Genomic DNA, 12,792 nt, shown 5'->3' with positions numbered 1-12,792 from the left:
GGTTAGGGAGACAGAAAGGATGTTGTTTGTTTTGTGGGAGAAATGCAGACGAGCTGTTCAGGCCGACTCCAGGATGACCTCATGAAACAGGTGCCACCCACAAGGAGCTAAAGGCGGAGCCTCGGAGATACAGTCTTCTTACTTCCGGGTGAAAAAAATAGCTATAAATATATAACTCATATTTCTTTTTAAAAATATTGTTCTTTAGTGTGCCAAAGGTAATATATGATCATATACATCCATGTAGAGCCTGTGTCCTTCGTGATCACCTTTCATACAGTTGGCACTTCCAAGTCCTCACATACAGTCAGTGGTCTGAGCTCCTACTTTTAAAAGAAAGCAGAGGTAACATACAAACAGATCCATCACAGGAATAATTTTCCATTGAAAAAAATGAAACTTTATTTTAAGAATAAAAAGTCTTTTATTTCATTTGAAAGGGAGGCAAAGTAAACATACTTTTGTAGAGATAACAGAATGAGATCTCAGTTTCCTGGCAGTGTGTTAATGCAGCCTTTGTTGCATGCGACACACACTGCTATTCAAATCCTTCCCATATCTATGTTCCCCTTTGCCCTCCCAGGAGTGAAAACATGAAAGCAGGGATCAAATCCATACCAGATTACCACGACCTGAACAGCTGCTGCGTGAAAAAAAGGATCCGAGGAACTGTTGAGCTTCCAAAGTCCTACAACTGTGGAGCCGAGAAATGAATGATGTCACGGCCGTGTGTCATTGAATACATCATGCATAGGTTGTGTCCCAATCTGTCCATACTGACTATAGAGTGCACTATAGCAGCCCCCCCCCCCCCCGACCCCCCCCCCCCACCCCCCCCCCCCGGACACCGGCGCAGGAGAGTAGATCGAGGGAATCCGCCTGCCAGGTAACCCAACTTCAGCCACCCAGACCAGGGCCAGAAGGACACAAGGGCCTTCAGTGCCAGAGAGAAGTGGGGGCGCACAGGGGCGGAGAGTGCAAGCCCCCAGCTCAGTCAGAGAACAACCCCCCCACTGCATCAAGAAACCCGGCATAAGGCCCCACCCACCAGAGAACTGCAAAAAGCGTGATAAAAATGGCCCGACCAGACTCCCCCACTGTTTGGAATTTGGAGAGGTCCAACGCTCAGGGGCAAGGACCAGAACCCACACCACACAGACCCCACCAGGCTCTTGCCAGAGGACTCAGGGACCCCCTCTCCCTGCATGGAGAGAGGGCCGCCGGGCCTAGAACGCCAACACCCAAGGGACACGACCAACACCATTCAAGGCCTGGTTCCCCCACCCAGGGAAGGTGTAGGGTAAGTTTAACAGGCCCCACCTTCCTTGTGTACCATGTGTGTGTGTGTGTGTGTGTGTGTGTGTGTGTGTGTATGTGTTGGAGTGTACTGTGTGTGGGGGTAAGGGATGTGTGTAATAAAGGGTGCATTTAAAACTGCCCCCCCCCCACACAAAGGGGCCCCACATGATTAAGGTACAGTTAAAACCAAGAGAGGAGGAGCCTGAAGCCATGTGGTAATCAATGGGAGGGGGGACCACTGCCAGGCAGCCCCACCCCCCAAGGTGCAGCGCAGTGCCCCCAGTGGGTCTTCCAGTCTAACCTGAACCATTATATCCAAATATGTATTACCAGCATTTTGTAAAAGTTTTAAAAGTTCAGCAAATACTTTAAAAACCTCCATTTAGTCAGACGGGGTTTCACTGGTCGCTGTGGCGTTAAAGGGATTGAGGGCTGTACAGTGGGGCCGTGGTGACTCTAATTGTCCCTAGACGTGTGTGTGTGGTTGTGTGACCCTGTGACACACTGGCGACCTGTTCACGTTGGACCCTACCTTCACCTAACAGCAGCTGGATTGGCCCCATGACCCTGAAGGGGATGGGGGGGGGGGTTCTGAAAATGGATGGATGGATGAAGCGAAGCGAGTCAACCAGACCTTATAGTCCTCTGCATGCGTCACATGATCACATTTTATGAACTTTGTGGTCAGAAAGCACAGAGACAACTTGTTGTCTCTCAGTCAACCTGCTTATTCAGCAGGAAGGCTGACATCTTCATCTCATCTGTCTTGCTGTGTTTCTTTTTAATTTCTTTATGCTTTCACCTGCTGTCTCTAAGTATCTGTGTTTACACACAACCCCCCATGTTTGACTGCGGTCATGTTGGGGTGACAAAACAATAAACGGATCATTATGGTGGTTTCTTCTGAGGAGCGTGGATGAAATCATTGCTGTGTTTGTTTGCCGTACTTCCTCCAACTCCTGTTCTACTTCAGACACTTTCCACTCTCGATGTTTATTGGGTTCACTGCTGGTTCACCGCCTTTGTTGAAGCACATTTTTACCCACATCCTGGAAATGTTCTGGTTTTGGAACCCCCCCCCCCCCCCCCCCCCCCCAACAGTTCATTTGCAGAGTTTTCACTACAACTCTTGAACTTTTGAAAGTTGAGCTCGGTAGCTCTGCTGACCCTAAGTCAGTACACAGATACACAGAGTCAGCTGACATCTGCTTCTGCTTTTGATCTGGGTTCAGAAAACGCATGAACAACAGGCAAATGCACAAACTTTGCAAATTGGAGTCAACTTCTGCATTCTCATCTGATGAGAAGTGGACGAAGGTTGATTAGATCTGAGTGTTTGGTCCCACTGGTCGTAGTTACTGCTCTGTGTTTGGCAGTGATCTCACCACACTGTGAAAAAGGGTTGAAGTGTATGCTACTGGCGTTAGATTGCGGTCTTTGTGTTGGATTTTTGTACATCTCAGCAGCCGGTGTGGCCCAATCGCGGCTGAACTTTCAGTTCTTGCTCAGAGGAACAGAAAGTTTCCAATGTGATCTGTTTTCTCGTTTCTCTGAAGCCTCCTCTTGACTTTGTGCCTGTATTTTCTGTCATGCTTGCAGATGGTAGAGCCAGACACATGGAGACACATGAAGAGACACATGGAGACACAAATAACGCTCACATGTGGAAAGGAAGATAGCAAATTATGTCACCTCCGCACTTTCCAGTAAACAAAACCCTTTCTGTCTGCAGGAAATGAGACTGTTTGGAGCCCTTTGCCTTTGGCTGCAGTGACCTGTTTGCGTCCTTTTTTAGTTTTTGTCTTTTTTTGCAGGAAGCAGAACTGAGCAGGAGCGTGATTTGTTGAGCCACCGATAATCGCTTCCAGGAAAAGAATCAACCACTCTGGATCTGCGTACCGGTATGCGCTTGGCGGCTGTCGTCGAGCAGGAATCCTGCAATCATCTGACATCTGCACAGCATGATCATCAGTCTTTCTAAAAAGATGAGTCGTGTGGGAAAAATGTGATCCGTCAGGGGGATCGTAGCAGCATTGAGAAACGTGTGTGGTTTGGCCTCAGTGCACACTATAAATGTGATTGTCATGTGAGAGCTTGACACACTGTCATTTGAATAAAATAACATCAATTTCAACTGTCGTCGCCTTCCTGCACTTCAGGGGATGAATGCAAAGGAGGTGGCTGGTTATATAAACTACATTTGCATTGCTAATAATCCTTCCATTGACACATGTAAGGTAATTGTAAAATGCGGTCTTTCATTTGATTTAATTTTAACTTTAATAGTGGAAAAAAAACGATAAACATCTTTTTTTTAACCGTCCAACAGCTGAGCAGACAGATAAGAGCTGAGGGCCTCTTGTGTTGGACAGATTTTACTTTTACAATAGTAGTTATGAATCTTCTGACACACAAGGGGTATATTTGAATAAACCCCTTTTGTAATTTATACTAAACTTTATTCATATTAATTATATTTTTAACAGTGTTTTTGTTGGACCGGACGGGAAAGAAGGTAGGAGGGTGATTATAGACAGGCAAAAAAAAATAATAATAATCCTTCCATTGACCCATGTAACTGTAAAATAAGGTTTTTATTTGACTTCATTCTAACTGTAAGAGTGGAAAATAACCCAAAAATATATTTTTACATCATAATATAAAACAAAAGTCTCACAGTTTCTTGTACTTTGCTTTAAATGTGATGGATCTGTCTGACATAGTGAAGAAGCTTTGGCCCAAATGAATGTATGTTTCTCCAAGTCAGCGGGTCATGAGAGAGTTTCCCTCATGGGGACAAAGCACACGTAAAGCCAGAGCTGCCGTCTGATGCTGAAAGAGTGACTCAACTCTGGCTCTCATAGCTCTATTCTTGGATCAGAACTGAATTCATGACTGTGTCACTCTGTCAGAAGACGTTGGAGTCCATCAAGTAGTGTGGTGGAAAGTTCATCATGGAATAACAGAACCGCTGGAAAACACACAAAACAGGATCTTTCCACGCGGAAAGAGGGAATGCATCATGATCACACTGATGCCGTCCCCAACATTCACTTTCCTCTGGCTACAAAAAAAGGCAGACTTGAAATAAACGTTATAAAACCCCAGTCAGCTTTCTGGAGCCTCTGTCCCAGAGGCCTTCAACATGAGGCCCCGGAGCCAAATGCAGCTTCTTCATTCATCCATTACGGCTCTTTAGGCTTTGAAAAAAAACATGGAAACAATTTAGATAAATTATGAGTTTGTAGTTTTTGGTTACATTTTTTTAGTTGTTTTTTGTTTTGTCATTTCTGCTTAGATTTTGAACAAGTCAGATAAAATGATGTTAACAATGTACTGTCTAAGAGATTTGTCATTAGAATATGCCAAAAAGCACCTATTTAGATTACATAAAGTTGACTTTCTTGCTTTTGGGATTCAAGTAAATCTGCTGCAGCAGGAGGATTGTTTCTGAGACAGGATGTATTTTATTTTGAAAGGGCCGTCTATCTATTTGCTGATGTCTTCCTGCAGAAAGGCTGTGGTTCAAATCCCACCGCTCTGACCTTTCTGTGCAGAGTGTGCATGTTCTCTCCGTGCACGCGTGGGTTTTCTCTGGGGACTCCGGTTTCCTCCCATGGTCCAATGACCAGCTCCACAGGTTGTGGTGACCTGTTCAGGGAACAGAATCTCACCTTCACCCAGCAGCAGCAGGGTTGGCCGCCCCCTGTGACCCTGAAGGGGATTCAGATGATGGATGGTGTTAAAACATAAACTGAAGGAGTTTGGAGAGCTGTTACATTTGGGGATTATGTAGCTTCAGACACAGGGGGGGGGTGTATTTGTATAAACCCCTTTTGTGTTGGAGGCCAAACTTTCCTTTTCTTATAGTTTGTATTTCCTTTCAGGGATTCATGGTCGACAGGGAGCATGGTCCAGAAAAACAGGGTAAAGTAAAGTGGTTGGAGGATGATTTAAAAAACATAGCCATACATCTTCAGAACCCCCCCGAATCCATTTTGGGGTCAGTTCATAGAAAACCAACTGTATGTCCTAGAAACTACACTTTATTTAAGTGTACCTAAAAACTGCAGAATCATGGGAACGATTTAAAAATAGACCAAAAGATGATCAGAATGGGTGTCATAATAATAATGTCATAATGAATGGAATGTACCATGTTGTGCGTGTGGTTAGTGTTTCATGAAGTATTCGTAAGCCTAATGGAAGTTACACGCACTCAAGACGTACAAAATGCCCACACAAACGACACCCTGATTGGCTAATTTCCTCATTTCTAACAGTCAGGCTGCAGCAAGGAGCGCACACGTTTCAGGTGAACAGCACCAACGTGCTCCTTGTACAGGCTTTGGGGGCTGAAAAAAAGACAAATCAGTACGACACGCCTGCATCTCACCTACTCCCCCTTATTCACTCTTATATTTTGGACAAGTGTTCGCTGAAACCTGTCACTGCAGCATGAACGTAGAAAAAAAATGAACATTTTCTCTGTATGGGTTCACTGGGCGGCCTACGACTTTGATATTTCATGCGGGTCACCTGCGTGACTCAGGTTTGACCATTTATCACCCGCAGACAGGTGGTGTATCCACCTGTAAGGGCCCGTTGGGACTAAGGTGTAGGCCTACACCACTAAATATCTAAGTTACAAATGTGCCCTCCTCAATGTTCCATGGAAAGGAGGAAAGCTACCAGACCTCCACCAGGTAGACATGTTGTTGATGATATGAGAGACTCAGTGTATGAGTCAACGCTTGACATTGTTGGCCTTTCAAAATAAAAGGTAATCATTCATAGGAAGTTGGCGTTATGGTTAAAGTCCTTTTCGAGTAATCTCACGGTTAAGGTTCAGGTGAACCTGAGATACCTTTATGCAGTTTTCAGTCCAGACCGCTGGGACTCTCCTGATGCTCCGACCGTCGGTTGTCACTGAACGTTTTGTTTTTTGTCCTTTTCTCTGACTGGTCCGGTGGATTGTCGGTTTCTGCTCAGTGCTAGAAGGCAGCGCTTCTTTGCTGCTCAAATGCATCGTACTCTGTGAGGCCTGTTGGTGCTCGGCTGTTTTAAGCTGCAGACAGTTTTGCTCAAACCAGATTGGAGTAAAATCGATCCGGGCTGGACTGTAACAAATCTGACACACCTCCCGGTGACCTTAGCTGGGAACTGATGGTTTACCAAACCAACCAGCTAGAGGTCGATCTAGGTCAAGCATGCATAGAAAGGGTAACCACAGAAAAAATAATACTGCCACTTCCTGTTGCATGCATTAAAGAGGGGAACATTTAACCGTTGTGAAAACTTGATTTGAGCTTTTCAGCTGAGCTCTACAATAATGACAGGAAGTGACTTTGTTCTCTGTGTTTTCTATAAACGCGGCCGTCAGATCAGGTGACCCAGGCCTCGCCTTTCCAGCCCTGTCACTTCCTGGGGAAGTCTCCCCCTCACCGGTTCCCTCCTTAGTGCTCAGGGTTGACTGGGTTAGTGCCAAGCCATCGCGCTGACTGAACAGTAACAATGACTGATCGCTTTAATCCCTCTCTAGACCCATAAGAAGAGCATAAATAAGATGTTATTCTCTGTAAACGGTCCAGTTTTGTTACGGTAAACTAATGTAATGCCTTGTGATAACGTGACAAAGCCTCTCTGAGCGTGTAGGTGTGTGTTTCAGTGTGTGTGTGTGTGTGTGTGTGTGTGTGTGTGTGTGTTATCTGGACCTTTGTTTATATGGAGCTTCAGCAGAAACCCAGATCTTGTTAATGTCCACAAAGCCAGAGGGAGGAGGATTCAATCGAATCCTTTCCTGCTTGTGAGGAACAACCTTCGTTTTCCACCAAGAACATCTTCTATCGTTCTGTTCAACAGTCACATGGGAATCTTTACTTTCTCCTTCAGCTCTGCACAGTTTGTGAAGTGAGGGGGCGGGTTAGCGGATCAGAGGGCGAACACGCACACCAGCCCCCCACCCCAGCTCTGAAGTGCCTCTAAAAACTGAAAGAGCAAAGCCTGGTTCTCCCCAGGGAAGGAGCTCTGCAGCCTGAAGCAGCAGATAGAACGGGTTTGGACCTGCCATTTGCTGCTGATCAGCCCTCCCAAACTCTCAACTTTGACCTTTAACCTTAGAAGTACAGGCCTGCGTCAGATATGGTGTATTACTTCAGCAGTGTTCTCATTGCAACACACTTGTTTGGTCAAACAGAACTTTGTCCAGGAGGTAGCCCCAGCCCCCGTGGGCACGGACCGATCCAATAACCAGACAAGGGTTTGTGGTTTTGATGAAGCTGAGGGTCGTCTGGGAAACAATAGTCTGACTGTTCACCAAGTCTGTCCTTTCGTTTGGAACCAGTGTGACTCAGATTCCTTATTGTAATGTTGGACAAATGGGTTTATGATTTGGTAAATGTGGCCACCATGTGGTCAGATCAGGAAGTGTAAACAGATGGTCAAACTTAACATCGATTGAACAGCAAAATCAAAAGTGGAATTTTTCCAAAGCGGCTTTTTCTCGGCCTGGTGGATGAACACGCCCATTTTGTGCCAACCATGTTAATGCAGCAAGTCTGTCATTGTGTTTCATGGTCAGTTTTTTTCAAAAAGAAACTCCTCTGCACCAACTGAACACTAGACGCGTTTCCATTGACTATGGAAGGACACAAATTGGATTTGCGATTCTAAATTCGGCCAATGGAAACACGACAGATACAAAAAAAACGTACTTTTATCAAAAAAATGTTTTTGCGCTTGGTGGTTTTGTGAGGCGTATCCAAATGGACGCATTTCCCAAAACTGCAACGGAAACGTTTTTTTCAAAATAAATGAGTCATGTGACCAACACCTGGATGGCGATGCCTTTCGTGAGAGGAACTGGCGGCCTTGGGCGCTGCACGGCGGGCGCCACCAGAGGTCCCACAGCGTCACACAGATCCTCAGAAGCTGAGTGTGTCATGAGGAATTGTTGGATCCACAGCTCTTCTGGAAAACCACCATTTCCCAAAACGGCTTCATCCGTAGCCCCTCCCACGTGTAAGGAGCTCGCCGCTCCACGGCCTGAAGAAGACGTCTCCTTTGATAGATGATGATGAGCGCTAGCGCCGTGGCAGAAATGTGAATGTATCTGCTGTCAATCAAAGTGTTGGTCACATCCGTGTTTCTGAAGGACTTATGGCATCAGCTGGTTTGTTTATTCACAGAATTAGGATTGATTTCAAGAAGATTTCAAGAATTTGGATAAAGTTTTGTATATTTGTGTTACGGAAACACAGCTAGTGATGTCATTTTTTTACTGTGTGAGAAGATGAAGCTTATATCAAAGAAGAGAAGATGATTATGGTTCTCAAACCAACTAAAACCTGGAAATATCTAGACTAGATAAAACTGATCAATAGTTTCGTTGGGGCTCCATGACAAATGCAGAGATGCTGCTGGCGACCCTAAATAAATTCCAACCGCTCTTTTGACTTTTTCTGATGGGAATCTAGTTTGGTTGTCGACTTTATTTTTAAATTGAACAACAAAGCAGTGAATGGATTAAGGTCAAAGGACAAAAAGCAAAAAGTAACTAACAATGTAAACAATTATACTAAAGGTTTAAGCATCATTGCGATGTGATTCCTTATCCATAAATTGTATTCATATAGTTCTGATTTTTTCACTGTAGTGACAGTACGTCATTGAGTTTGAGCTGGATCAAGCTGAAAAGAAAACCAAAATAAATGAATAAGACACTGTTTGTAGAAAGGAAGCAGAATCCAGCCGGATGCGGTTGAGTTTACCTTTCACATGGACATTTGCCAGCGCCTCACTTGAACCGATGTGATTGGAGGCCACGCATTTGTACGTCCCACTAAGGCCCGGTTTGACGTTGGGTATCAGCAGCTTTCCGTCTTTGGTGGTCTGTGCCGCGGCCGGTAAGCCCGCCCTGCCCACTCGACTCCAGGTGAACTGGATGGGATGGGAGCCGTGAGCAAGGCACTGCAGGTGCAGGGGGTCTCCGGCCTGCAGCTTCACCTGGTCGGGCAGGCAGGTGGCGTAGGGGGGGGCTGTGGGAGGACCAAGAAAAATGGCGTCCATGTGGGCTTAGGGGCAAAGTGTCTGCTTGGCAGCGGTGCCGTGACTCACTTTCCACCTCCATCTGAGCGTACGCCTCGCTGTAGCCGTGCACGTTGGTGGCATTGCAGATGTATTGTCCTGAGTCCTGGCGCCCCACGCTTTCCAGGGTCAGAACGCCGTTCTCGTCTTTGCTTTTCCATGGAAGAGGAGCTCGGAGCTTCGACCACGTGATGAGAGGAGGAGGAGAACCTGAAAGGAAACGGAATCTGAGAGGCAGAGATGAGCGCCGATGTGCAGCACGCCAACATGTTGACGTCGTACCTCTCGCCCGACACTCCATGGACACAGTCTGTCCTTCAACGGCGGTTATTTCTTCGGGGGTCACTGAGGCCACCGGTGCTCCAGGCTCTTCCTCAACAATGACCTCGATCTTTGCCTCCGACACCCCCTCGCTGTTCTCAGCCTGGCAGACGTACACCCCCAGATCCTCGGAACGGATTGCTGGCCACTGCCGAAGCAAAGCACAACGTTGTGACCTTTGAACTGGGGGAGCGGTGAGCCACTGCTGCGGTCGGAACCAGTCGCTGGTTTCACCGTTTAAAGACCCACTCTGAAGAAAATGTGGCTTTTTTCTGATGATGGAGGACACGTTTGAAGAAAATTAAGATAGACATGACACATCTTTGTATTTCTTTTATGCAAATCGTTGTGAATCAGGAGCAGAAGAAAAAAAATGCAGTTTTAAGCTGGGCGGGGCCAAAGTCTTCCTGCTCCGCCCCTTTACCTGAAATTATCTCTGATGTTTCAGGAATGAAACACGTTAAAACCACGGAAGACGCATGAATGAACCACGCAAAGGACACGTTAGAACGTGAACCGTGTGATTATTGTGCTGTTTGTACGCAATTCATTAGTGATTTGTGCTTCAATTACGTAGTTCGAACGTGATCTGTGCGCCGTAAACATGATGTAAAAGTTCCACATCAATGGTTCATGCATTTAAAGTCTGTTAGACAAACGTGGAACGGTCCTGGAAAGACACACATTTGCATATGCCTCTCACAAAAATCACACACAATTGTGTAATATTTACATGGTAATTGTGTATAACCTGTGTAAAATATGCATAAACTGCATAATTCCCAACTGACCAGAGATTCTGAACAGCTCAAAACCAAATTCACGTAAGAGCTGTCGGCTGAACCCTCGACGGACATCGATGAACCCAAGAAACAGTTAGGAATGACGTAGATCACACATGGATCACAAAAGACCGACATTCCACACGAGGAAAATGCACGAAATATTCGTAGTGGCCTTAAAGTGTTGCACATCAGATTCCAAATCTGCTGGAATTACGTGAAGTGCTTCAACGGTGAAAGAGTCTTGGTTATTGACAGAAAGTCAACATTGGAGTGATGCTCCGTGCTGAAGGGTCAACTCTTTGGACTAAGTCATGATGCCGGATGTCAAGCAGGGAGCCTTTGGTCCAGTCACGGGACCTCAACCTGCAGCCCCCCCCCCCCCCCCCCCCCCCCTTTTACCTGAATGGTGTTGACATCGTCGGTGTCCGTGGTGAACAGCTGTAGGGTTGAGCCCTGCCGTCTCCAGGTCAGTTTGGGACGCGGCCTGCCCGTCGCTCGGCATTGCACCGACACGGCGTCACCTACCCTCACCAGTAACGGCCCCGCTGGTGTCAGGCGAAGCTTCGGGGGATCTGACACACAGGTGGAGACATGGAAACAGACCTTCCTTTATTCTGCCTAATGAACTCAGGAGTCATGGTCTACAAACTCACGTTTGACATTCAGCACTGCAGAGGCGGCGCCGCGACCCGCAGAGCTGACTGCCACACAGCGGTACTGGCCCTGGTTCAGGGGTCGGGCATTGGAGACCGTGAGAACAGAGCCTTCAGGACCAACCTTGATGTTATCTGCATGGGAAAACAGAGGCTTTACTTAAGACTTTAAGGTCTGAGTGGTGCAACACGGTCTCCTCCTGACCTGCCAGTGCTTGGTTGTTGGCTCTGGTCCACTCCAGGTTGACGGGCTGCACGCTGCTTCTCACCTGGCACCTGAAGCTGACGGTCTCTCCTTGTCTCACAGTGGCAGCTTTGGGCTCCACAAAGACGACGGGAGCCTGGGCAGACACTGCATGGACAGGCAGAGACGTGAAGAACGTGTAGAGGTTCAGCTCTAGTTCAGCTTTGGGACAAACAACTGCAGAGCAAACAGCCTGAACAAACAGCCTGCTTGTCCAGGCAGAACAGGGAAAAAGTGTTTCTCATCATCAGAAAGGGCTAAAGTCAGCCTGAAGCTGGTCTACAATAACAGAGGAGAACAAGTGTGGAAAAGTCTGAATCAGCTGTTCCTAAATGTCTGTCTGCACCACCACACTTAACAGCTTAAAGAAAAAGAGGCTCTTCTTGACAGGAAAAAAAAAAAACAGACATTTCACCAGAAGTTCAGCCACAGCTCTGGATCCACCAACAACATGCAACCAGGAGGTCAGAAAGGTGACGACTAGAACATTACCTGCACATATTACAGAGAACAGGAGCAGAGCAGATAAATCCATGGTTGAGGCAAAGCGCTTTCTCTGCTGCGTCCGTCCTTTCAGTCCTTCTCTTATCGCTTTCAACCTTTAAGCCTCTCAGCTGTCATCCCCCCTTTTCAGGGAATCCCTGCATGTCTGTGCTGATATTTGGGCTTTTTCCTACAGGACGCCGCTGAGCTCTGACTTCTGCTCAGGTGGCTTTAAGGCTTCAAACGGCAGGAAAAGAACATTTTATGTCTCGTCTTTCATTGACACAGTAGACTATCGTGGTGCTCATTCATAACCAAATGTTTCCTTTTCTTGGTCACTAAAGCCAATAAACTGTTTTCAAATCGAATCCGTTTTGTTTTTTAAATTCATTTTCAAACCGTCGTTTCTCCCAAATTGTAATTAATAAACAGTGGAATAATTTCAGCATCAGAACACAAGATTGCTTTTTTTTTTTAAAGAAAATGGAAAAAGATATGTTGACAATAAAAAAGGGTTTTTACATTTTTACAACAAAATTCAACAGAAATGTTGTATCTACACACACGTGTGTCACTGAGCTCGCCAGTGGTGACTGTCAAGGAAAAAATCCCATAATGCAGTTTGTTGGTTGCTGAAGACTGAACTGTTTCCGGACTATTGAGAGGGAATCTTCCCTTGGAAATCAATTTTTTGAGCTTTTAGGTGTTTTTTTATTGTTCATTTCTCACTATAAACAACCCAAAGTGATATTTTGATCCATTCATGTATTTCTGAGTATTCCTCTAAAAACCTGCTCTCTTAGCACCGGCCCCTCCCAGTCCACCAAAACCAGTGAGTTCTCACATTGTGACATCACAAAGTGAGGAACCGCCCCTCCAAGCAGCCAGCGCCACGCTCAGGCTAACAGACACGCCCACTTTC

The 12,792-nt window shown here is 46.2% G+C and overlaps 1 protein-coding gene across 1 annotated transcript; it reads right to left on the bottom strand.

Moving 5' to 3' along the window:
* Positions 1-8,747: 8,747 nt before the first annotated feature.
* sid4 (secreted immunoglobulin domain 4) lies at positions 8,748-12,148 on the bottom strand. Its single transcript, XM_023966231.2, has 8 exons — positions 11,880-12,148; positions 11,349-11,495; positions 11,144-11,278; positions 10,890-11,062; positions 9,667-9,853; positions 9,415-9,594; positions 9,069-9,335; positions 8,748-8,987 (listed from the first exon to the last, which is right to left on the bottom strand). Exons 1-8 carry the CDS (start codon positions 11,920-11,922, stop codon positions 8,983-8,985), a joined length of 1,137 nt encoding a protein of 378 aa, XP_023821999.1. The 5' UTR covers positions 11,923-12,148; the 3' UTR covers positions 8,748-8,982.
* Positions 12,149-12,792: the final 644 nt, after the last annotated feature.

The sequence above is a fragment of the Oryzias latipes genome, chromosome 1 (assembly GCF_053564925.1).
Source record: "Oryzias latipes strain Hd-rR chromosome 1, Olatipes_Hd-rR_3.1".
Lineage (NCBI taxonomy): Eukaryota > Metazoa > Chordata > Actinopteri > Beloniformes > Adrianichthyidae > Oryzias > Oryzias latipes.
Note: the sequence above shows the minus strand (reverse complement) of the source record. Positions and strands in the feature narration are given on the sequence as shown.

Excerpts from the sequence above, each read along its gene's own strand:
- sid4 (XM_023966231.2), bottom strand. The coding sequence starts at position 11,922 with ATGGATTTATCTGCTCTGCTCCTGTTCTCTGTAATATGTGCAG. Across the intron at positions 11,063-11,143 it reads TGCAGTGCTGAATGTCAAAC|ATCCCCCGAAGCTTCGCCTG; the intron begins GTGAGTTTGTAG and ends CCTGTGTGTCAG. Across the intron at positions 9,854-10,889 it reads ACGATGTCAACACCATTCAG|TGGCCAGCAATCCGTTCCGA; the intron begins GTAAAAGGGGGG and ends TTGCTTCGGCAG.